The sequence below is a fragment of the Aspergillus pseudoviridinutans genome, assembly GCF_018340605.1.
Source record: "Aspergillus pseudoviridinutans IFM 55266 DNA, scaffold_3, whole genome shotgun sequence".
NCBI lineage: Eukaryota > Fungi > Ascomycota > Eurotiomycetes > Eurotiales > Aspergillaceae > Aspergillus > Aspergillus pseudoviridinutans.
The window spans coordinates 1,629,692-1,645,914 of record NW_025091283.1 but is presented as its reverse complement, the minus strand read 5'-3'; the positions used below and the strand labels follow the sequence as shown (position 1 = coordinate 1,645,914).

The following is a 16,223-nucleotide window of genomic DNA, read 5'->3' as shown; positions in this document are numbered from 1 at the left end:
AAGTGAATGCTAGGACCAAGAGTATAGGTTGCAACATGGCCCATATATTTAATCCCCTAAATGACTTCGGCAATACTCAGCTTTGTTTACACTCTGCTGCTTCCTTCTTAGGCTTAGAGGTGCCATCCTATTCGCATGTCAGTGACCACTCCAGAAAGATTATATTCAATGAAATGACAAATTAAGACTGAGGCGACCCTGTCATCGTTGTGAAGAAACGTGTAAAGGCAGAGTAGATTTGGAGGTATAGAGAGAGACAAAAACCTTACCTCTTCCTCGGATTCATCGTCAACATCGCGATCGGATCTCCGGTCATCATCATCGTCGTCCTCGTCCTCCTCGTCGTCTTCATCGTCTTCATCGTCAAACTCGTCCGCATCCATGTCGTCACCCAACTCCTCGAATTGAAGAGCCTCGCCGGTAAACCAATCGATTGCGCGTGGGATAAGCTTCTCTTTGATGTCCTCGCCAAGCTGATAGTCAAGTTCGAGGCGTTCTTCAATATCGGTGGCGATGGTGTCATCATCGTCAGTCGGTGGTTGTGGGGGAGAGAAGAAATTGAAGAAAGATTCGGTAGGCACGGTGACCTTAACGACTCGGGTTTGTTTGGTGTCTGAAGCACGTTAGTTTTCCGACTGAACAAATCCAGATCAACGTACTCTTGTTGCGTTGCTTTTTACTCTCCACGCGAACAGTAAGATCCTTGTCAGCCTTCCAATCGATCTTGCAACCCTCCGCATGATCATAGATGAAATCACCACCATAGCCACTCTCTTCCTTGTAGTAATAAGTTTTTGAAATAGTCTTGTTGCTGAAAAACTCGTTCTCCGCGAATTCGAATATGAGTCGGAAACCGGGACGATCAAGATATTCCATGCGAACATCGGTTAGATGTTTGAGAGCCTCCTCATCCCGATCAGTGATCATTTCTGCAAGAGAGATCTGGTTCTTCATGGCGGAAAGCCAGAATTCAGGGATTCCAGATGTTGTGACGTCTTTCTCGTCATCCTGCTTGCGCTCATCTTCGGCCTTGACATCTACCTCTTCTTCTTCTTCTTCTTCATCCTCCTCCTTGCCGGCATCGACTTCGTCATCGGTCGGTTCTGCAGCCCCGTTGACGATCGTGGCACGTCTCTGATAGAGTGGTGTAAATTTGGCAAAGTACTTCTTTTCAAGCTCGAGGACCTCCTCCTGAAACTGAGCCTCGAGCTTGGCATGCTCCTTCTGAATACCCTTCAAGCCAGCAACACGCCGACGGACCGGGGCAGGGAGAGACTCGATGTAGCCTGATGAGCGCCCGACAAGCGATCCAAGTTTACCTTGAATCATGGACACAAGCCCAGGATTCCTAGCAAAAAGAGAAGCAGCCGTAGCGTGATCGAGTGACTCTTGACATATATGTTAAAAAAGCACGCTACCGCTTTACATGGAATGAATTATTTACCTTCTTTGATGCTTGCAACACCGGGTTGCTGAGCATGAGAAGAGATAGGTGCATTGTTAGCCGGCGTGTTTTGCGGCGTCCTGTCGTTCGATCAAAAGTTAGCAGGACGAGACAGGAGGCCAAAAAGATGGTCGACAAAGCATGATGCATGGAAATCAGAGAGCAACGAGGACGGCTTCACTTACGGTGCGACCGGAAAGTCCGCCTTCTTGTTCCTAATAGGCTCAGACATCGCGAAATGTTGTCAAATTAGGGAAATCAGCGTTGATTGAGGGGTTGTTGCGGAAGAGGTTTGTCAAGGGTTGAGGAAGAATTTGATACGCTTCGCTTTTGGGAGGTCTGGAATAAACTGGCTTGGTGGGATCGTTAGCGCCCTTGGGCCGAGGGGCTTGGCGGGACCAGTAGTGTTGAGAACCTCCAGGTAGTCGGCTCCCAACAATAATAAAATATACAAGTCATTATCACGATTGCTTACTATGTTGGTTCATCCTTGACTGAGCACCATGTTTGCCTGATTCGATAGACCCTTTTTGATACTTATGGATGGAAAGATATGTGTGGAAGCAAGTTCTGACACTGTTTAACTTCTGTACCTGGTACTAAGTGGAAACGGTCGATACGCAGTCCATACATGCATGGTTGTTACTCCCTACCCTCTTGGTTAATGTATGCCATAGCTTACCTCCCTAATACGCCTCCAATAAGTAATACTCTTTGCTGCCAGGCTCCAGAGTTTATTACATGCCTCATGAGCTAGTTGGTGACTGCTATCGCTAGCTTAGTATGCTTAATGTCTACGCTGAAAACAGAGAAATAGCATTGTTTCTTCCGTAACGAGAGGGGACATCACTCACGGCACACTAAGAACCTTAGTTTATGAGACATCAATGTAATAATGATCAAAACCACATTGTTTATTAGCATATATCACAAAACACTCAAAGGTAGATAGGTAGAGCCTAGGTGTATTGGCTGTTAGGGTAATTCATGAAATATTTACATCCTTCAACATTCATGGGACACGCAGTAACCTATAGATTAGATATATATATGGGAGCTGATTATACATAAGATTGTTAATCTTCTTATACATCTCAAGACTATTCATAAGGTATGATGGATCATCATTATAGCTCTGTAGGAAGCTAGATAATAGATAATCAAATTAATGAAACTAATCACGTGCTGATAGAGGGACCCTCCAGGCATTATCTTCGGAAAGCAGATTATTTAGCTCACGGAAAAGAGAGGCATATATAACAGAACTAGTAGCTCTTGGTGGACTGAGAAATCGCTTTATCTATCTTCTTTAGAAATACTCAGCCTTCCCATCTGATGACGTCGGTTAAAAATTGATGTCTAACTTGTGAGTTGGCCGGAGAGCATAATTGATTGAGGGAAGCACTCGCCAGCACAATGCGCCCCAGTGCAGATGACTCTACTCAGTCAGTGCCCGAGACCTCATCAGTTGAGGGTGCTCCTGGAGCTAGTCATCGACGTGACTCCATGAGGAGCAGGTATGTTGACGATACTTCGTGTCTCTGCTGCGTGCTGTTAACACACCATCAGCTATAGTATTGTGTCGGATGTCGAGATGGCTCGGAACGAGGTACGTTAATTATGCGTAACCGTGCATCTCTCTGAAGTATGGATTAACTGTGACTTGACAGGTCTTTGACGGGCCGATATCAGAGAGTATCCCTTCAAGTGTTGTCTCGTTTGCCCATCGCCGCGGCCGGAAGGACTCGACCGTCAGCTTTACTTATTTTCAAGAAGAAGACGGGTTCATTGAGTGGCCTCGCGAAGAAGTAATCGACGCTGAAAATGAATCTGATGAATTATCGATGGGTGAGGCTAGCGAGGCAGATGAGTCCATTATATCTTCTCGCAGGTCAAAACGCCTGTCTTACTCAAGACCCTCAGCAGAGGACCCTCTCCTTTCGCGGCGCCCGTCATCGACTTTCTGGACTGGAGAGCGCACATTTGACAGCAGGCTCACCCAAAAAGTTTACATCGTATCGGAGGACTTGACCATTGTCATCGCTGGATTTTCAACGAGCTCCACGGGCTTGGCGCTATATTCTTTGCTATGCATTTTTACTTTGGGCTTTGCGTATATTCTTCTACGTTGGTTGCCAAGATGGAGAGTCCGCCTAATCGGAAAGCCGACGCCCCTTCGATTATGTCAGTGGGTCGCAGTGGAGGTCGGTTGTCCCCGTTTATCACTGTATAAGGTCTTCGCTGAATATGTGCAGGATCAATGGAATCAATTCAGCATATGCGAAGTGTTGAGCATACCTTACGGACGTGTGCTTTCCACTGTCTTTGCAGACTCTGAAAGTTGTGCCCAGGACGAAGATAACGATTCAACTGTCTCATACCTGAGATATATTGATTATCGCTGTCTCCGCTTCTTCTACCACCCTGTCGAGGACAAATTTAGCTTGATCAGTGGCTGGAAAGATCCATTGTGGACGAATATCAAACGAATGCGAATCGGGTTGGATGCAGATGATCACGATAGCCGTGCGCAAATTTTCGGAGCGAATGTCATTGACATACAGCAGAAGTCCGTTTTTCAACTTCTGATTGATGAAGTAAGAGTCATGCTTTTGATTACGTATCGTCAAGTCCAAAGTCTCACAAAAGAAGGCGTTTCACCCGTTCTACATATTCCAAATTGCGAGTCTTATCCTATGGTCGCTGGATGAATACTATTACTATGCCGTTTGCATTTTCCTCATTTCGGTGTTCAGTATCTGCGCAACCATTCTTGAAACTCAAACGGTATGTGGTGGTCGTTTTCGAAGACGGATTGCCCAAATAACTAAGCTCGATGCAGACGATGAAAAGGTTGAGGGAAATCTCACTCTTTGAGTGCGATACCCGCGTGCTTAGGAATGGCTTCTGTAAGTAATAATTTTTCTGCGTCGGGGTTTGGAAGCGGAAGTTGATATTGGACTACCAGGGAGGACTGTCCCTTCTCGAGAATTGGTCCCGGGTGATGTCTTTGAATTCTCGGATCCATCTTTGAATCAAGTTCCCTGCGACTGCATCTTGTTATCTGGAGATTGTATCGTGAATGAGAGTATGCTGACAGGTCTGTGAAACAATCACCTCTGTAATTCTGTTGTGTGACTGGAGACTGACTTTAGATAAGGAGAGTCTGTTCCTGTATCAAAGATCCCGTTGACAGACGACGCGTTGAAGTACCTTAACCTTAGTACTCCGTCTGTCCACCCGAATGTTGCCAAGCACTTTCTTTTCAGTGGAACAAAGGTCATTCGGGCACGGCGGCCACATAGCGTCGATGACGGTGAAGCCATTGCGTTAGCAGTGGTTGTCAGGACTGGTTTTTCGACAACCAAAGGTGCCTTAGTCCGTTCAATGCTTTTTCCCAAACCCTCGGGGTTCAAGTTCTACAAAGATTCATTTCGTTACATCACAGTGATGGGTGTAATTGCCGCTTTTGGTTTTATAGCATCATTTGTCAATTTCGTCCGCTTAGGTGTAAGTCTGACACAAGAAATGATACAAGTGTTAAGCTAACATTGCGCAGCTTTCCTGGCATTTAATCATTGTTAGGGCACTTGATCTAATCACTATCGTTGTGCCGCCAGCATTACCAGCTACTCTGACAATCGGCACCAATCTAGCTCTTTCACGACTCAAGGGTCACAAGATATTTTGTATCAGCCCGCAAAGGTTTGAAACAATTCTCTATCCGTTATGATATTTTTTTCACTGAGAAACTGCAGGGTCAACGTTGCAGGCAAGCTTGATATAGTCTGTTTCGATAAGACTGGGACTCTCACAGAGGACGGTCTGGATGTGCTCGGTGTGCGAACTGTGACTCAGGATTTGAGGTCTGCACCACTTGATATATGTTATAAATGTGCGCTCACTAGAACAAAACAGATTCACCGATCTAAAGGCTGATTTGGCTTCTCTGGCCTCCACATCTTCATCTGCTGTCGGAGCTACTGTCGGCTCTCAGCCACACAAAAATATTGTCCACGCTATGGCAACATGCCACTCTCTCAGAGTAGTAGATGGCGAGCTAATGGGAGATCCTCTCGATGTGAAGATGTTCCAATTCACTGGTTGGTCCTACCAGGAGAACGGAAGCGAATCTATAGAACCCCACGGTCCTAAGTACGAAACAATCATGCCACCCATTGCGAGGCCACCTAATCAGATAACCGATTTGAGTGGTCAAATAGGGGCCAGTCAAACTGTAAGCGTGCTTCCTCCATGGAAAATCCTATTAGGACGCGCAGCACATCACTGATTCAAACAATGGCACGCTTTAGGTACCAATAGAACTCGGAGTTCTTAGGAATTTTGAGTTCGTCTCGGAACTACGCCGTGCGAGTGTCGTCGTAAGACAGTTTGGAGATGGCGGAGCAAGCTTTTTCGTCAAAGGCGCACCTGAAAGTCTGAAGACAATTTGCGTCCCTGATAGTTGTGAGTCGACCACCATATGAAATGTTTACATCGAGCTGAAGGAACTGACGACGTTGTGCAGTGCCACCCGATTTCGATGAATTGTTGAGCTACTACACGCACAAAGGTTACCGTGTCATTGCGTGCGCCGCGAGATACGAACCAAAACTCAGCTGGATGAGAGCCCAGAAATTGACTCGCGAACTCGTTGAACGCGACCTCGAATTCATCGGATTCATTATATTTGAAAATAAACTAAAGTCCAACACTACTGGGACAATAGCAGAGCTCAGTAATGCAGGCATACGAAATGTCATGTGCACGGGCGATAATATACTTACGGCTGTCAGTGTGGCCCGAGAGTGTGGCATGATCCGAGCGGACGAACAGTGTTTCATACCAAGATTTGCGGAAGGTGAGTCTACCGCAGTTAGTTTGTAGCAAATTGTTGACCAGAATAGGTCGTCATAACGATATTGGAGCATCTCTGGTCTGGGAATGTGTTGATGATCCGGCGCTGAAGCTTGACCCGAGCACTCTATTGGTATTTGACTTCGCCTGCTCTTGAATTGATCGTACGCTGATGGAATTTAGCCATCGTTGACTCCGACAAATGTGGATCTTTCCGTGCCCGCAATCGCGTGCAACATTAATAAGTATACACTTGCAATCAGTGGAGACGTCTTCAGATGGGTCGTGGATTTTGGCAGCGATGTTGTTTTGAAAAGAGTGAGCATTCAACCGAGATTCATAGTCTTCTCTGCTTCCCTTTTGCCGTTTTCCATCTAACACTGCCGCAGATGCTAGTTCGAGGAAACGTGTTCGCCAGGATGTCGCCTGATGAGAAGCATGAGCTTGTCGAAAGACTACAGTCCCTGGATTATTGTTGTGGATTCTGCGGGGACGGTGCTAATGACTGTGGTGCATTGAAAGCCGCAGATGTCGGTATATCCCTCTCTGATGCCGAAGCATCCGTTGCTGCGCCTTTTACCAGTCGTCAGTTTGATATATCCTGCGTTCCACAACTGATCAAGTCAGTGCCTACCCATTTCTCATTTGGAGTAGATCATCTGCTAAGCCAGCAACAGGGAAGGCCGCGCTGCTTTGGTTACCAGCTTCTGTTGCTTTAAGTACATGAGTTTGTACTCCGCAATTCAATTCTCGAGCGTCAGCTTTCTATACACGTCAGCGTCKAATCTTGGCGATTTTCAGGTGAGTATAGTAGATACTTCTCAGGCCAATCTCGCTAATAGTTCCAGTTTCTGTTCATTGACCTGGCGCTCATTTTGCCGATTGCAATTTTTAGTAAGCATTCTAACCCATCTTCAATACTATGTCGATTCCAAAGCTAACGGTTGAAGTGGGCTGGACTGGCCCATATCCTGTGCTTTCCCGCAAGCGACCAACTGCAAACCTTGTGTCACGGAAAGTGTTAACTCCCCTGCTTGGTCAGATATCCATATGCATCTTTACTCAATACATGGCGTTCAAGACTATCCAATCGCAACCATGGTATGTTAGCATGCATATGAATCTCCACCGGAAGCCTCATTTTTAACCATTCACAGGTTTCAGCCTCCAAAAATAGACTTGGACAATAGCAATATAGAGAACTCCGAAAATACGGCTCTATTTTTGATCTCAATCTTCCAATATATATTCACGAGCATCGTTCTGAGCGTGGGACCACCATTTCGGATGCCAATGAGTGCGAACAGTGAGTGTTAGATCCTTAAGTGTTCGGATTAGAACTGACTAAATCAACAGAACCCCTGATCGTTACAATTGTCGTTGACTTAATCGTGTCAAGCTACATGCTCTTCGATCCACCGGAGTGGATCATCGAAACTATGCAGCTGACATCTATATCCAGAGGTTTCGCATTTTGGCTTTTTGCACTCGCTATCAGCACATTTCTACTTTCGTTGGTCACCGAACGCAAGTTCTTCCCCATACTCTCCCGGGCAATTGGTCATTTGAAAACACGGCTACGCCCGGGAAACCGTAAGCAGCGCCGTCAATATAAAGTGCTGCTCGATGAAATGCAAACATGAGCCTTGGTTGTGGATACATACATAGCATTGGATATTAACGGTAATGCTATGGAGCGATTTGACGGCACTGTGTGTGAAGATCCTCAACCTCGCCGCTCATTCCCCGCTCGAAAAATGCTTGAAATGGGTTGTACATGGCGAACATAGTGTTGATTCTCATATTTAACGGTCATCAATGGTCCCAAGGATGCTTCCAACCCAACAAAGCGGGGCCATCCTTCTTCGCACGGTACATGAGCTGAGAGGTGGTGAAACCATTAAGTCAGCATGCTCCTTCATATAGAAATAGGAGTTAGAAAGCTCGTACAAAGAACCACATGCTGGCACCTAAGGCAGTTGCTGTGAAGCGATAAAGCGGCCGCGCCGGATGAATGTGGATAGGATGGTTCGCAGCCATCTTGGTGCTAGCAAGTTCAATTAGAATATTATCTGAAGTCTAGGCCAGTGAAAATACTTGCTCAAACAGACACGTCCAGAAGCTTCTTTCAAGACTTGCGAAAGCAATATAAGTGCAAAGACATGAGAACTGTTCAGAGATGGTCAAGGGCAAGTCCAGATTCCAGGGTCACGTTGAATCCACGTGACCTCGACCAACTAATTTATGCAAAGGTGGGCATCGCTCTATTTAACGTGCTTGTGACTGTAACATTGGTTTCCTAAGCGATAGTGTATGGTACATGCATATTATTTATGGGGCTAATAGTAAAGCCTTAAACTTGAAATTCTGAAAGATTTATTAATACTTCGTATGTATCAAAACATTGAAATCATTAAAGATCGACTGTCTTAGGCTGATACGTACCTTAGCTTCTCAGCTGCACCTCCTTATCTCTTCAACCAGTCGAAAATAGTATGATACTTCCCTACATCATATGACTGGCTCGTCTGTCCCAAGGTTCCCAAGGTAGGTACTCTTCCCATTCCCTCCAAACAATATCCCAATGGCTTACAGTGTTAGTGGGTCACCATTGGAGCACGGACATTCAGCCTCGTGTAATTTCTATCGCGCAGGTTATTCTTCACTTGAAGAGCCAGATTCTTAATGAAAATGGCTATCGCATCTCTCGAAAGGGATGGCCATGGCAATCCGAGATTCCGGGGTTGTACCAGCATCCGTGATTTTGAGTTCTTGGGCAAGCTGGGAGAAGGTACCTTTGGGTCAGTATCGTAATGCATGATTTGCAATACTCTTGTCAAAATACTGATTGCTAATAGGGAGGTTTACAAGGCACGTTCGAAGAAAGATGGGTCTATAGTTGCACTAAAGAAGATCCTCATGCACAATGAGAAGGATGGTGTCAGGTCATTCGATCATGGACAACATTACCAGAGGCTGATAGAATCTATACCAGTTTCCTATCACGGCCCTTCGTGAAATTAAACTGCTGAAGATGTTATCGCACCGCAACATCCTACAGTTGAAGGAGATGGCTGTGGAACGAAGCAAAGGTTTTGCCATTGATTTTTCCAAGAAAGGAGAGAAACTAATTTGGTACAGGGGATGGACGCAAAAAACCAAGCATGTACATGGTGACTCCTTATATGGAGCATGATCTTTCGGGGCTGTTGGAGAACCCAGCAGTGAATTTCACCGAACCTCAAATAAAATGCTATATGCTTCAGCTTCTTGAAGGACTTAAATACCTACACGGTGTATTCCTTCCCCTTTACCGTATTCCCGGAGAGCTTTCTAATTTATGAGCTACAGAACCGCATCCTACATCGCGATATGAAAGGTCAATCAAAACCCATGCAAGACGCAGAGAACGGCAATTCCTGTGCTGACCCATTATAGCTGCCAACTTGTTGATAAGCAACAACGGCGTACTTCAGATTGCAGATTTCGGCTTAGCTCGGCCATATGATGAGCCTCCACCTCAGCCCGGAAAGGGTGGAGGGGAAGCTAAAAGAGACTATACCACGTTAGTTGTTACACGGTGGTACCGCCCCCCGGAACTTCTTCTTCAACTTCGACGTTACACAACAGCTATCGATATGTGGGGTGTTGGGTAAATCTTCTGTTCTCTTGCTCCCGCCTCTTGTTCTTACTAACCATTGTAGTTGCGTTTTCGGCGAAATGTTCAAGGGGAAACCGATTCTTGCTGGAAGCAGTGATCTCAACCAAGCCCAGCTGATATTCAATCTTGTTGGAACACCAACTGAAGAAAACATGCCCGGTTGGAGTACTCTACCTGGCTGCGAAGGCGTGAAAAGCTTTGGGTATAAACCAGGCAGTCTACGTGAGGTATTCAAAGAGTATGGCCTTGCCTTCCTATGAACTTAGAATCCAACAGCACATGTCCTGAACGTTAAATGAAAAGCCATCTGATTCGGATCACAGTCAGAGTCCTATGGCCATATCCCTGCTCGAAGAGCTTCTTAAGCTTGACTGGCGGAAAAGAATCAATGCTATTGATGCATTAAACCATCCCTACTTTTCCAGCCCGCCATTCCCTGCCCGCCCTGGTGAGCTCCCTAGTTTTGAAGACTCACATGAATTTGATAGGAGACGCTTCCGTGGGCAACGAGGCGCCATTCCCCCGGCACCTGCAGGGGGCTCTGTGGGTATGGGTCCAAACAGTGGCTGGGCAACTAATTCCGGGACCAGACCAGCAACAGACAACAGAAATAGTCGTATTCCTGGTGCTGCTCGCGTTGGCCGGCTCCCAGCACATGGGAATCAAAACCATCCTACAAAGCGCCCTTTTGAAAGCCGGAATGCTGTATCGCAAGGGTCTTTAAACGCGGGGGAGTCGGTTCCAGGCTTCTTGTTGGGTTCAAAAGATGGCGGCTTGCCTCCTAAGCCTCCTGCGTCTGCTCGTCAATCATGGACCATGGGTCGTTCAAATAGGGTGACACGTGAGAGAGGTCAACGCAGTCACTTTGGAGGACGGCCTGACGGGAAACTGGATTCGTACGTCCCGACTTACAGTGACACTAGTGAACATTCTCGAGAAAGGAAAGGCAATAACTCGAGTTCCACTGTCGATCGGCGTGATCTGGAACTCGAACAGTCTAATGAGGGGCATAAACAGGGTCATTCTTGGGACCGATATGCTTCAAGAAGACGAAGCCGGAGTCCTGACTTTCGAGCGGCTCGAGCAGAAGATCGAGCATTATACCGACGATGATAAGCTCGTCCTTGTGAGAAACAGATGCAGAAACGCTTTGCCAATTGAACTTTGTGAGGCTCTTGGTGACCGGATGATTCAACGTTTATACTTCTCCTGCGTCTATGACTTAATAAAATCCAGGCAGCTGCGGTTCCAATTGGCGGGTCTCCTTTGGTACTAAGTTTGTGCCTTACCAGTACCGGCAAGGAATGCATTTGTCGGCTCATGGAAGGTATGGTATATATACCTTCTTCGCATGATATCTGAGGAGAGCCAGAACGTACAAATACAACTGCAGAAGGTGAGTAATGCATTGAGGTCTTCTGGAACAAGATTTGCTCTATTCGCACACCAGCGTACGTGTGAACTTGGGGTGGAATGAATGCATGGTCACGTTAGGGCAGGCCAACTGTAGACGAAATGCCAACAAAAGAATTTAAACTAGACTATATTCGTTGATTCCAGCGATGTTCAAATTCTCCCCATTTTTCCCTCTCTATTTCCCTCTCTATTTACTGTTTTGTCCTCTTGAGCACACAAGACTGGCACTGTTCAACCATGGAATGTATCCTCCTCAATACACATAGTCTGGACTTGGAGTCCTGCAGGATTCCGAAGTTGGGTGAATATTTTTTGGGCTGTGCAAGAGCCTAGTACAATATTCTGGTCATGATCCGGGCTAGATTAAGCACAGATGTCAGCCACGTATCCCTTAAATTCTCAGAGGGTCACACATACAAGACAAGCTTTCTAGTCTTTCATATAATTCCTTGATCGTGGCATTGTCAACGTTACTGATATCGGCCATAAGATAGGCCACCTGGACAAATTTAGCATTGCAATATTTGAACTGCCGATTGAGGTATCGTCACATACATCGCCTCTACTATCAGTCATTTGTTTATCAACATTATGGTCCCCGAGAATCTCGTTCACTATGTCAAACATTAGAACGTCAAATACCTCAGAAAACAGTTGATCGAGTCAAACCTTTGCGCAGAACTCCAGGGACGTTGTGATGAATGTAGATGACCTAATGACAATTCAGCAGCTGCGAACCATGTTGTAACTGAAATTATGCTTCAACCTACCCGGGCATGGTTGGGTTCGTCCATTGTAAGTGAACGAAGAGTAACTTCAGGGAGATTGACGGCACCGAGAGTTGTTCCTTCGTTGACGTATCGTACTAATGCTTGTCCTACCTCGACGCCTATGGCACTCTGCGCTTCCTCGGTGCTACCTCCGATGTGTGGGGTCAAGATCACGTTCTTGAGACCACGGAGATCCGAGGCCCAAGTGTTAAGATCATCGTTGAAATAGTCACCATTTCCGGCAGGCTCGTTCGGGTAGACATCGAGGGCAGCTCCCGCAATCTTACCAGAACGCATTGCGTGAATGAGGGCGGGAATATCCACAACACTCCCTCTGGAAGCATTAATCAAATAAGCCCCAAGCTTCATTTGTTCGAATTGTTGTGAACTTATCATGTCCTTCGTTTCTGGTAGTTCAGGGACATGGCACGTAACAAAGTCAGATTTGGACAAAAGGGCTTCCAGCGTTGGCACTTGCTGGGCAGTTCCCAGCGCCATCAAATTCAAGACGTCGTAGAAGATGACCGACATGCCCATTGCCTCGGCCAAAACAGACAATTGGGCACCAATATGACCATAGCCGATGATTCCTACCAAGAGAATAAGTCTCGACTCCAAACTTCAAACAGCACAGGCCTACCCAAGGTCTTCCCACGAATTTCCCAGCATTTAGCGCTTACTTTATTCCAAGTACCGCCATGCATCTCCATGGAGCGGTCACCTAGCTGACGGGCAAGAGCAATAATCTCAGCTATGACCAATTCGGCTACACTTCGAGAGTTGCTGAAGGGAGAGTTGAACACTGCAATGCCATGCTCGGCCGCGTATTGAAGGTCAACCTGGTTAGTCCCAATACAGAAACACCCAATGACAATTAGATTGCGAGCTTCCTTGAGGACGCGGGATGTGAGCTTTGTCTTCGACCGGATGCCAATCACATGCACGTCACTGATTCCAGGGGGTATAGACAGTCAGCTCAGAGCAAGCCACAAAGATTCCTCCAAACCAACCGTATCTTCTCTATTAATTGATCCTCCGGGAGTGAGGATTTGAGGAACTCGACTTGATAGCCTTGTCCTGTAAGGATATCGCGGCCAGTTTGATTCACGTTCTCCAAGAGTAAAACCTTGATGTCCTCTGTAGCGAAAGGTTTCAAATGCTTTGCATTGGGTAAAGGAATCGTGCGGCCTGCAAATGCAGACCCTCCGTGACTCGATGGTGCAGACTGAAAGGACGCCGTTGGGGAGGTGGAAAGGTTCGCATTCTGAGAGACATTGAGGTCTCGGCGTATATTTATGTCTCGAGCAGATGTCGTCATTTTCAGAATAACCGAGCGAAAGCAGTGGAAAAGCAAGCAATATAGTGAAGATAGATCTGTATTAAGCAATTGAAGCTAGAGAGGGAAGATTTCACAGTGAATTCAATGTTTGAAAAATATCAGGAACGATATAATAACAGGGTCGCCGGAATCGGACACCGATTGTAAATCACGACATCTCAGCGATCTGAGTCATTGAGGTCGGCGGGGCTCTCGTGCTTAACCCTCCTATCGGAGACATGTGGGAGGCTCTGGAAGCTCCACTTCGGCTTGCCTACGATAACGCACCACTTTCTCAGGGATAACAAGCCCTAACTAACATGTAAATATGCAGGATACTTCATGGCACCGCCAATTTATTTTAGAGTCCATATATTGGATAGTAATGTATCTAAGATAAGTACCGGATGACACGGTAATTCTTGGGGTTAAAATGGGGAATATTCGTTTCCCGATGGATGAATGCCTGAGGTCAGGGAGCAATCACACATCAGCAGAGTTGGTTCCACAGGAAGAAAGTATCACTCAATCGCACCCATTTAGACCCGAAGGTCCTCTAGCTTCTTGGTAGCTTCCCCGGTGCCAGCTGCAGTTTTAGCGTCCTGTCTGCTTTTGGATTTATGGGATGTCGTATCTTTAGGAAGATCCTTGGTGTACGGCAAGAATTCGGGAGCGCCGGGGATATATTTTCTCAGAGGCTCGGGCACATTGAATCCCTATACTTCGTTAGCGAATCAATGCTACATGAGATAGTTCGTTTTGGCACATACATCATCGGTTTGATAGTTCTCCAGGATGCAACAAAGCGTACGCTCTGTAGCACATAGCGTAGCATTGAGCGCGTGGACATAGGATTTCTTGACATCAGTGGCTTTCTTTGTGCCGTAGCGTATTTCCAGAGCTCGCGCTTGGTAATCGGTGCAGTTGGAACAAGAAACTAATTCCTTGTATTCGCCCTGGAACGGGAACCAGGCCTCGAGGTCGTATTTCTTCGACGCGGCATTGTTCAAGGCGCCTGAAACGATAGCGACGACCTGATAAGGAAGGCCAAGCGACTGATAAAACTCTTCTGACGTAGCCATCATCTCTTCAAAAACTTGCCATGAGTTTTCAGGCTTGGTAAGAACGAATTGTTCAACCTAGGGACGTATGAGCAAGCAACCAGACGAACGATGACAGGCTTGTCAGAAGTTACCTTCTCAAACTGATGGACGCGGAAAATACCCCAGGCATCTTTTCCATGAGCACCGGCCTCCTTTCGGTAGCATGTACTGTACCCGGCATATCTTTGTCATACTTAGCAATGAACACAGTGTCAAACGCTGAGTTGCTCACTTGATTGGAAGATCTTTGTCCTGGATCCATTCTCCGTCGTGCAGGGCAGACAGCGGTTGTTCAGAGGTGGCTATGAGATACTTATCAGTAGACTTGTCATCGCTCTCAGTCACCTTGTACAGCTCTTCATCAAACTGTTCGAGTTGCGCAGTCTTCGCCATCAAGTCTTTGAGCATGAATTGAGGAGGCTGGTTCGGTTTGTACCCTTTCCGCCAAAGAAATTCAAGACCATAGTTGATAAGAGCCAGGTTTAGGAACAGGCCATAGCCTGTCAAGCAATATCCACGGTGGCCAACAATTTTCACACCACGCTCCGAATCGTACCCATCAAGGCGGGTAAGGACTTCGTGATGAGAAAGACAATTGCGCTTCTCTACCACCATGTTTTCCGGGGCCCACGTCCTGACCACCACATTGTCATCCTTCGTATATGAGTTTCCGACACTAGTATCAAGACGTTGAAGAGTAACCCACCTCATTATTGCTCACAGGCACTGACTCATGAACGTAGTTCCCAATTGTCCGAATCTTACGATCTCTCCTGCTTTCCAGTTCAGAGGCATGCTCTTCAGCCTCCCTTTTCCGTTTTTCCAGAGTGGCCTTCTGTTCCATCAAGTCACCCGCATCCTCTTTATTCTACCCCGCTCTAAGCGTTAGAAACGAATAATTGACAGAAGATAATTAAGCAAACGTATGGAGTAGGTTTGAGGGGCAGTATAGACAGTAAGGTTGCCTCAAACTGCTTAGCAACAGACCTTCTTTCGCTTTCCGATTTCTTTTTGGAGCGCATTGAGCTCTGATCCTATTTGCATGACTTCGTAACGCGCTGCTATGAGTCAGAACAAATTCGTTCTACTATTGGGCAGCGCACTCTGGGGAAACATGTATACCTCGACGAGCTTCCTCATAGAGAGTAATCACTTCATCGACCACATTTTCTGGTGCGAAGCGCTTCCGCTGGCTCTCCTTGATCTTATTCGGATTTCCACCGCGGTCGGTGACAAAATCGGCAAGGTCAAGCATCGTAATTCTATGAAGGAGGGCTAAGAAGAATAATCCACCAGAAGGACTTAATATATGAAGAAATTCAAAAGACAGATGAAAGACAAATGTGGGAAGGCTTTGACACAGTCGAACCGTGTGTCATGTAATTAGGTTTGGAGGGGTTGAGATTGAGAAATTGAGGGGATCGTTTCGCTTGAGGTATTGAGTAGTCATCCGTGCATAAGGAGGGGGGAAAGTCAATAAAATAAGGTAAGGTATTGTGGATAATTATGTAATTAGGAGCATTGAGTCATATTATTATGTACCTGTATTTACCTAATTTATCAGATTGCTACCTAGGTAAGTTCAGGTTTTCTAAAGTTACGTTACTACTACTGCATAGGTACCCTTTAGGTACTTAACGTTCTTAAGTTACGT

At 46.3% G+C, this 16,223-nt stretch overlaps 5 protein-coding genes across 5 annotated transcripts; 2 read left to right on the top strand and 3 right to left on the bottom strand.

Annotated features, from left to right (window-relative positions):
- Nucleotides 1–76: 76 nt before the first annotated feature.
- nap1 (histone chaperone NAP1) lies at nt 77–1,676 on the bottom strand (the record flags this gene model as incomplete). The annotated part of the gene is made up of 5 exons (XM_043300257.1): nt 77–127; nt 270–613; nt 660–1,388; nt 1,445–1,524; nt 1,630–1,676. 5 exons carry the CDS (start codon nt 1,674–1,676, stop codon nt 77–79), a joined length of 1,251 nt encoding a protein of 416 aa, XP_043156192.1.
- A 1,184-nt stretch (nt 1,677–2,860) lies between these two features.
- Nucleotides 2,861–7,944, top strand: Asppvi_004301 (putative P-type ATPase; the record flags this gene model as incomplete). Its single annotated transcript, XM_043300256.1, has 21 exons — nt 2,861–2,961; nt 3,014–3,053; nt 3,115–3,648; nt 3,700–4,041; nt 4,097–4,231; nt 4,287–4,353; nt 4,413–4,544; nt 4,605–4,954; nt 5,004–5,149; nt 5,203–5,310; nt 5,363–5,681; nt 5,758–5,911; nt 5,973–6,305; nt 6,352–6,434; nt 6,485–6,619; nt 6,691–6,923; nt 6,979–7,102; nt 7,150–7,195; nt 7,252–7,402; nt 7,459–7,607; nt 7,658–7,944. 21 exons carry the CDS (start codon nt 2,861–2,863, stop codon nt 7,942–7,944), a joined length of 3,969 nt encoding a protein of 1,322 aa, XP_043156191.1.
- Nucleotides 7,945–8,992: 1,048 nt separating this feature from the next.
- Asppvi_004300 (CDC2/CDK family serine/threonine-protein kinase) lies at nt 8,993–11,075 on the top strand (the record flags this gene model as incomplete). The annotated part of the gene is made up of 8 exons (XM_043300255.1): nt 8,993–9,102; nt 9,160–9,241; nt 9,297–9,393; nt 9,443–9,597; nt 9,653–9,680; nt 9,740–9,953; nt 10,006–10,200; nt 10,286–11,075. The coding sequence occupies 8 exons, from the start codon at nt 8,993–8,995 to the stop codon at nt 11,073–11,075; spliced, it is 1,671 nt and encodes a 556-aa protein (XP_043156190.1).
- Nucleotides 11,076–11,707: 632 nt separating this feature from the next.
- Nucleotides 11,708–13,466, bottom strand: Asppvi_004299 (D-3-phosphoglycerate dehydrogenase; the record flags this gene model as incomplete). Its single annotated transcript, XM_043300254.1, has 7 exons — nt 11,708–11,736; nt 11,796–11,877; nt 11,934–11,992; nt 12,048–12,090; nt 12,149–12,738; nt 12,789–13,096; nt 13,159–13,466. 7 exons carry the CDS (start codon nt 13,464–13,466, stop codon nt 11,708–11,710), a joined length of 1,419 nt encoding a protein of 472 aa, XP_043156189.1.
- A 539-nt stretch (nt 13,467–14,005) lies between these two features.
- Nucleotides 14,006–15,824, bottom strand: Asppvi_004298 (serine--tRNA ligase SES1; the record flags this gene model as incomplete). The annotated part of the gene is made up of 7 exons (XM_043300253.1): nt 14,006–14,182; nt 14,237–14,605; nt 14,662–14,752; nt 14,802–15,223; nt 15,276–15,437; nt 15,557–15,627; nt 15,692–15,824. The coding sequence occupies 7 exons, from the start codon at nt 15,822–15,824 to the stop codon at nt 14,006–14,008; spliced, it is 1,425 nt and encodes a 474-aa protein (XP_043156188.1).
- Between the last annotated feature and the right edge of the window lie 399 nt (nt 15,825–16,223).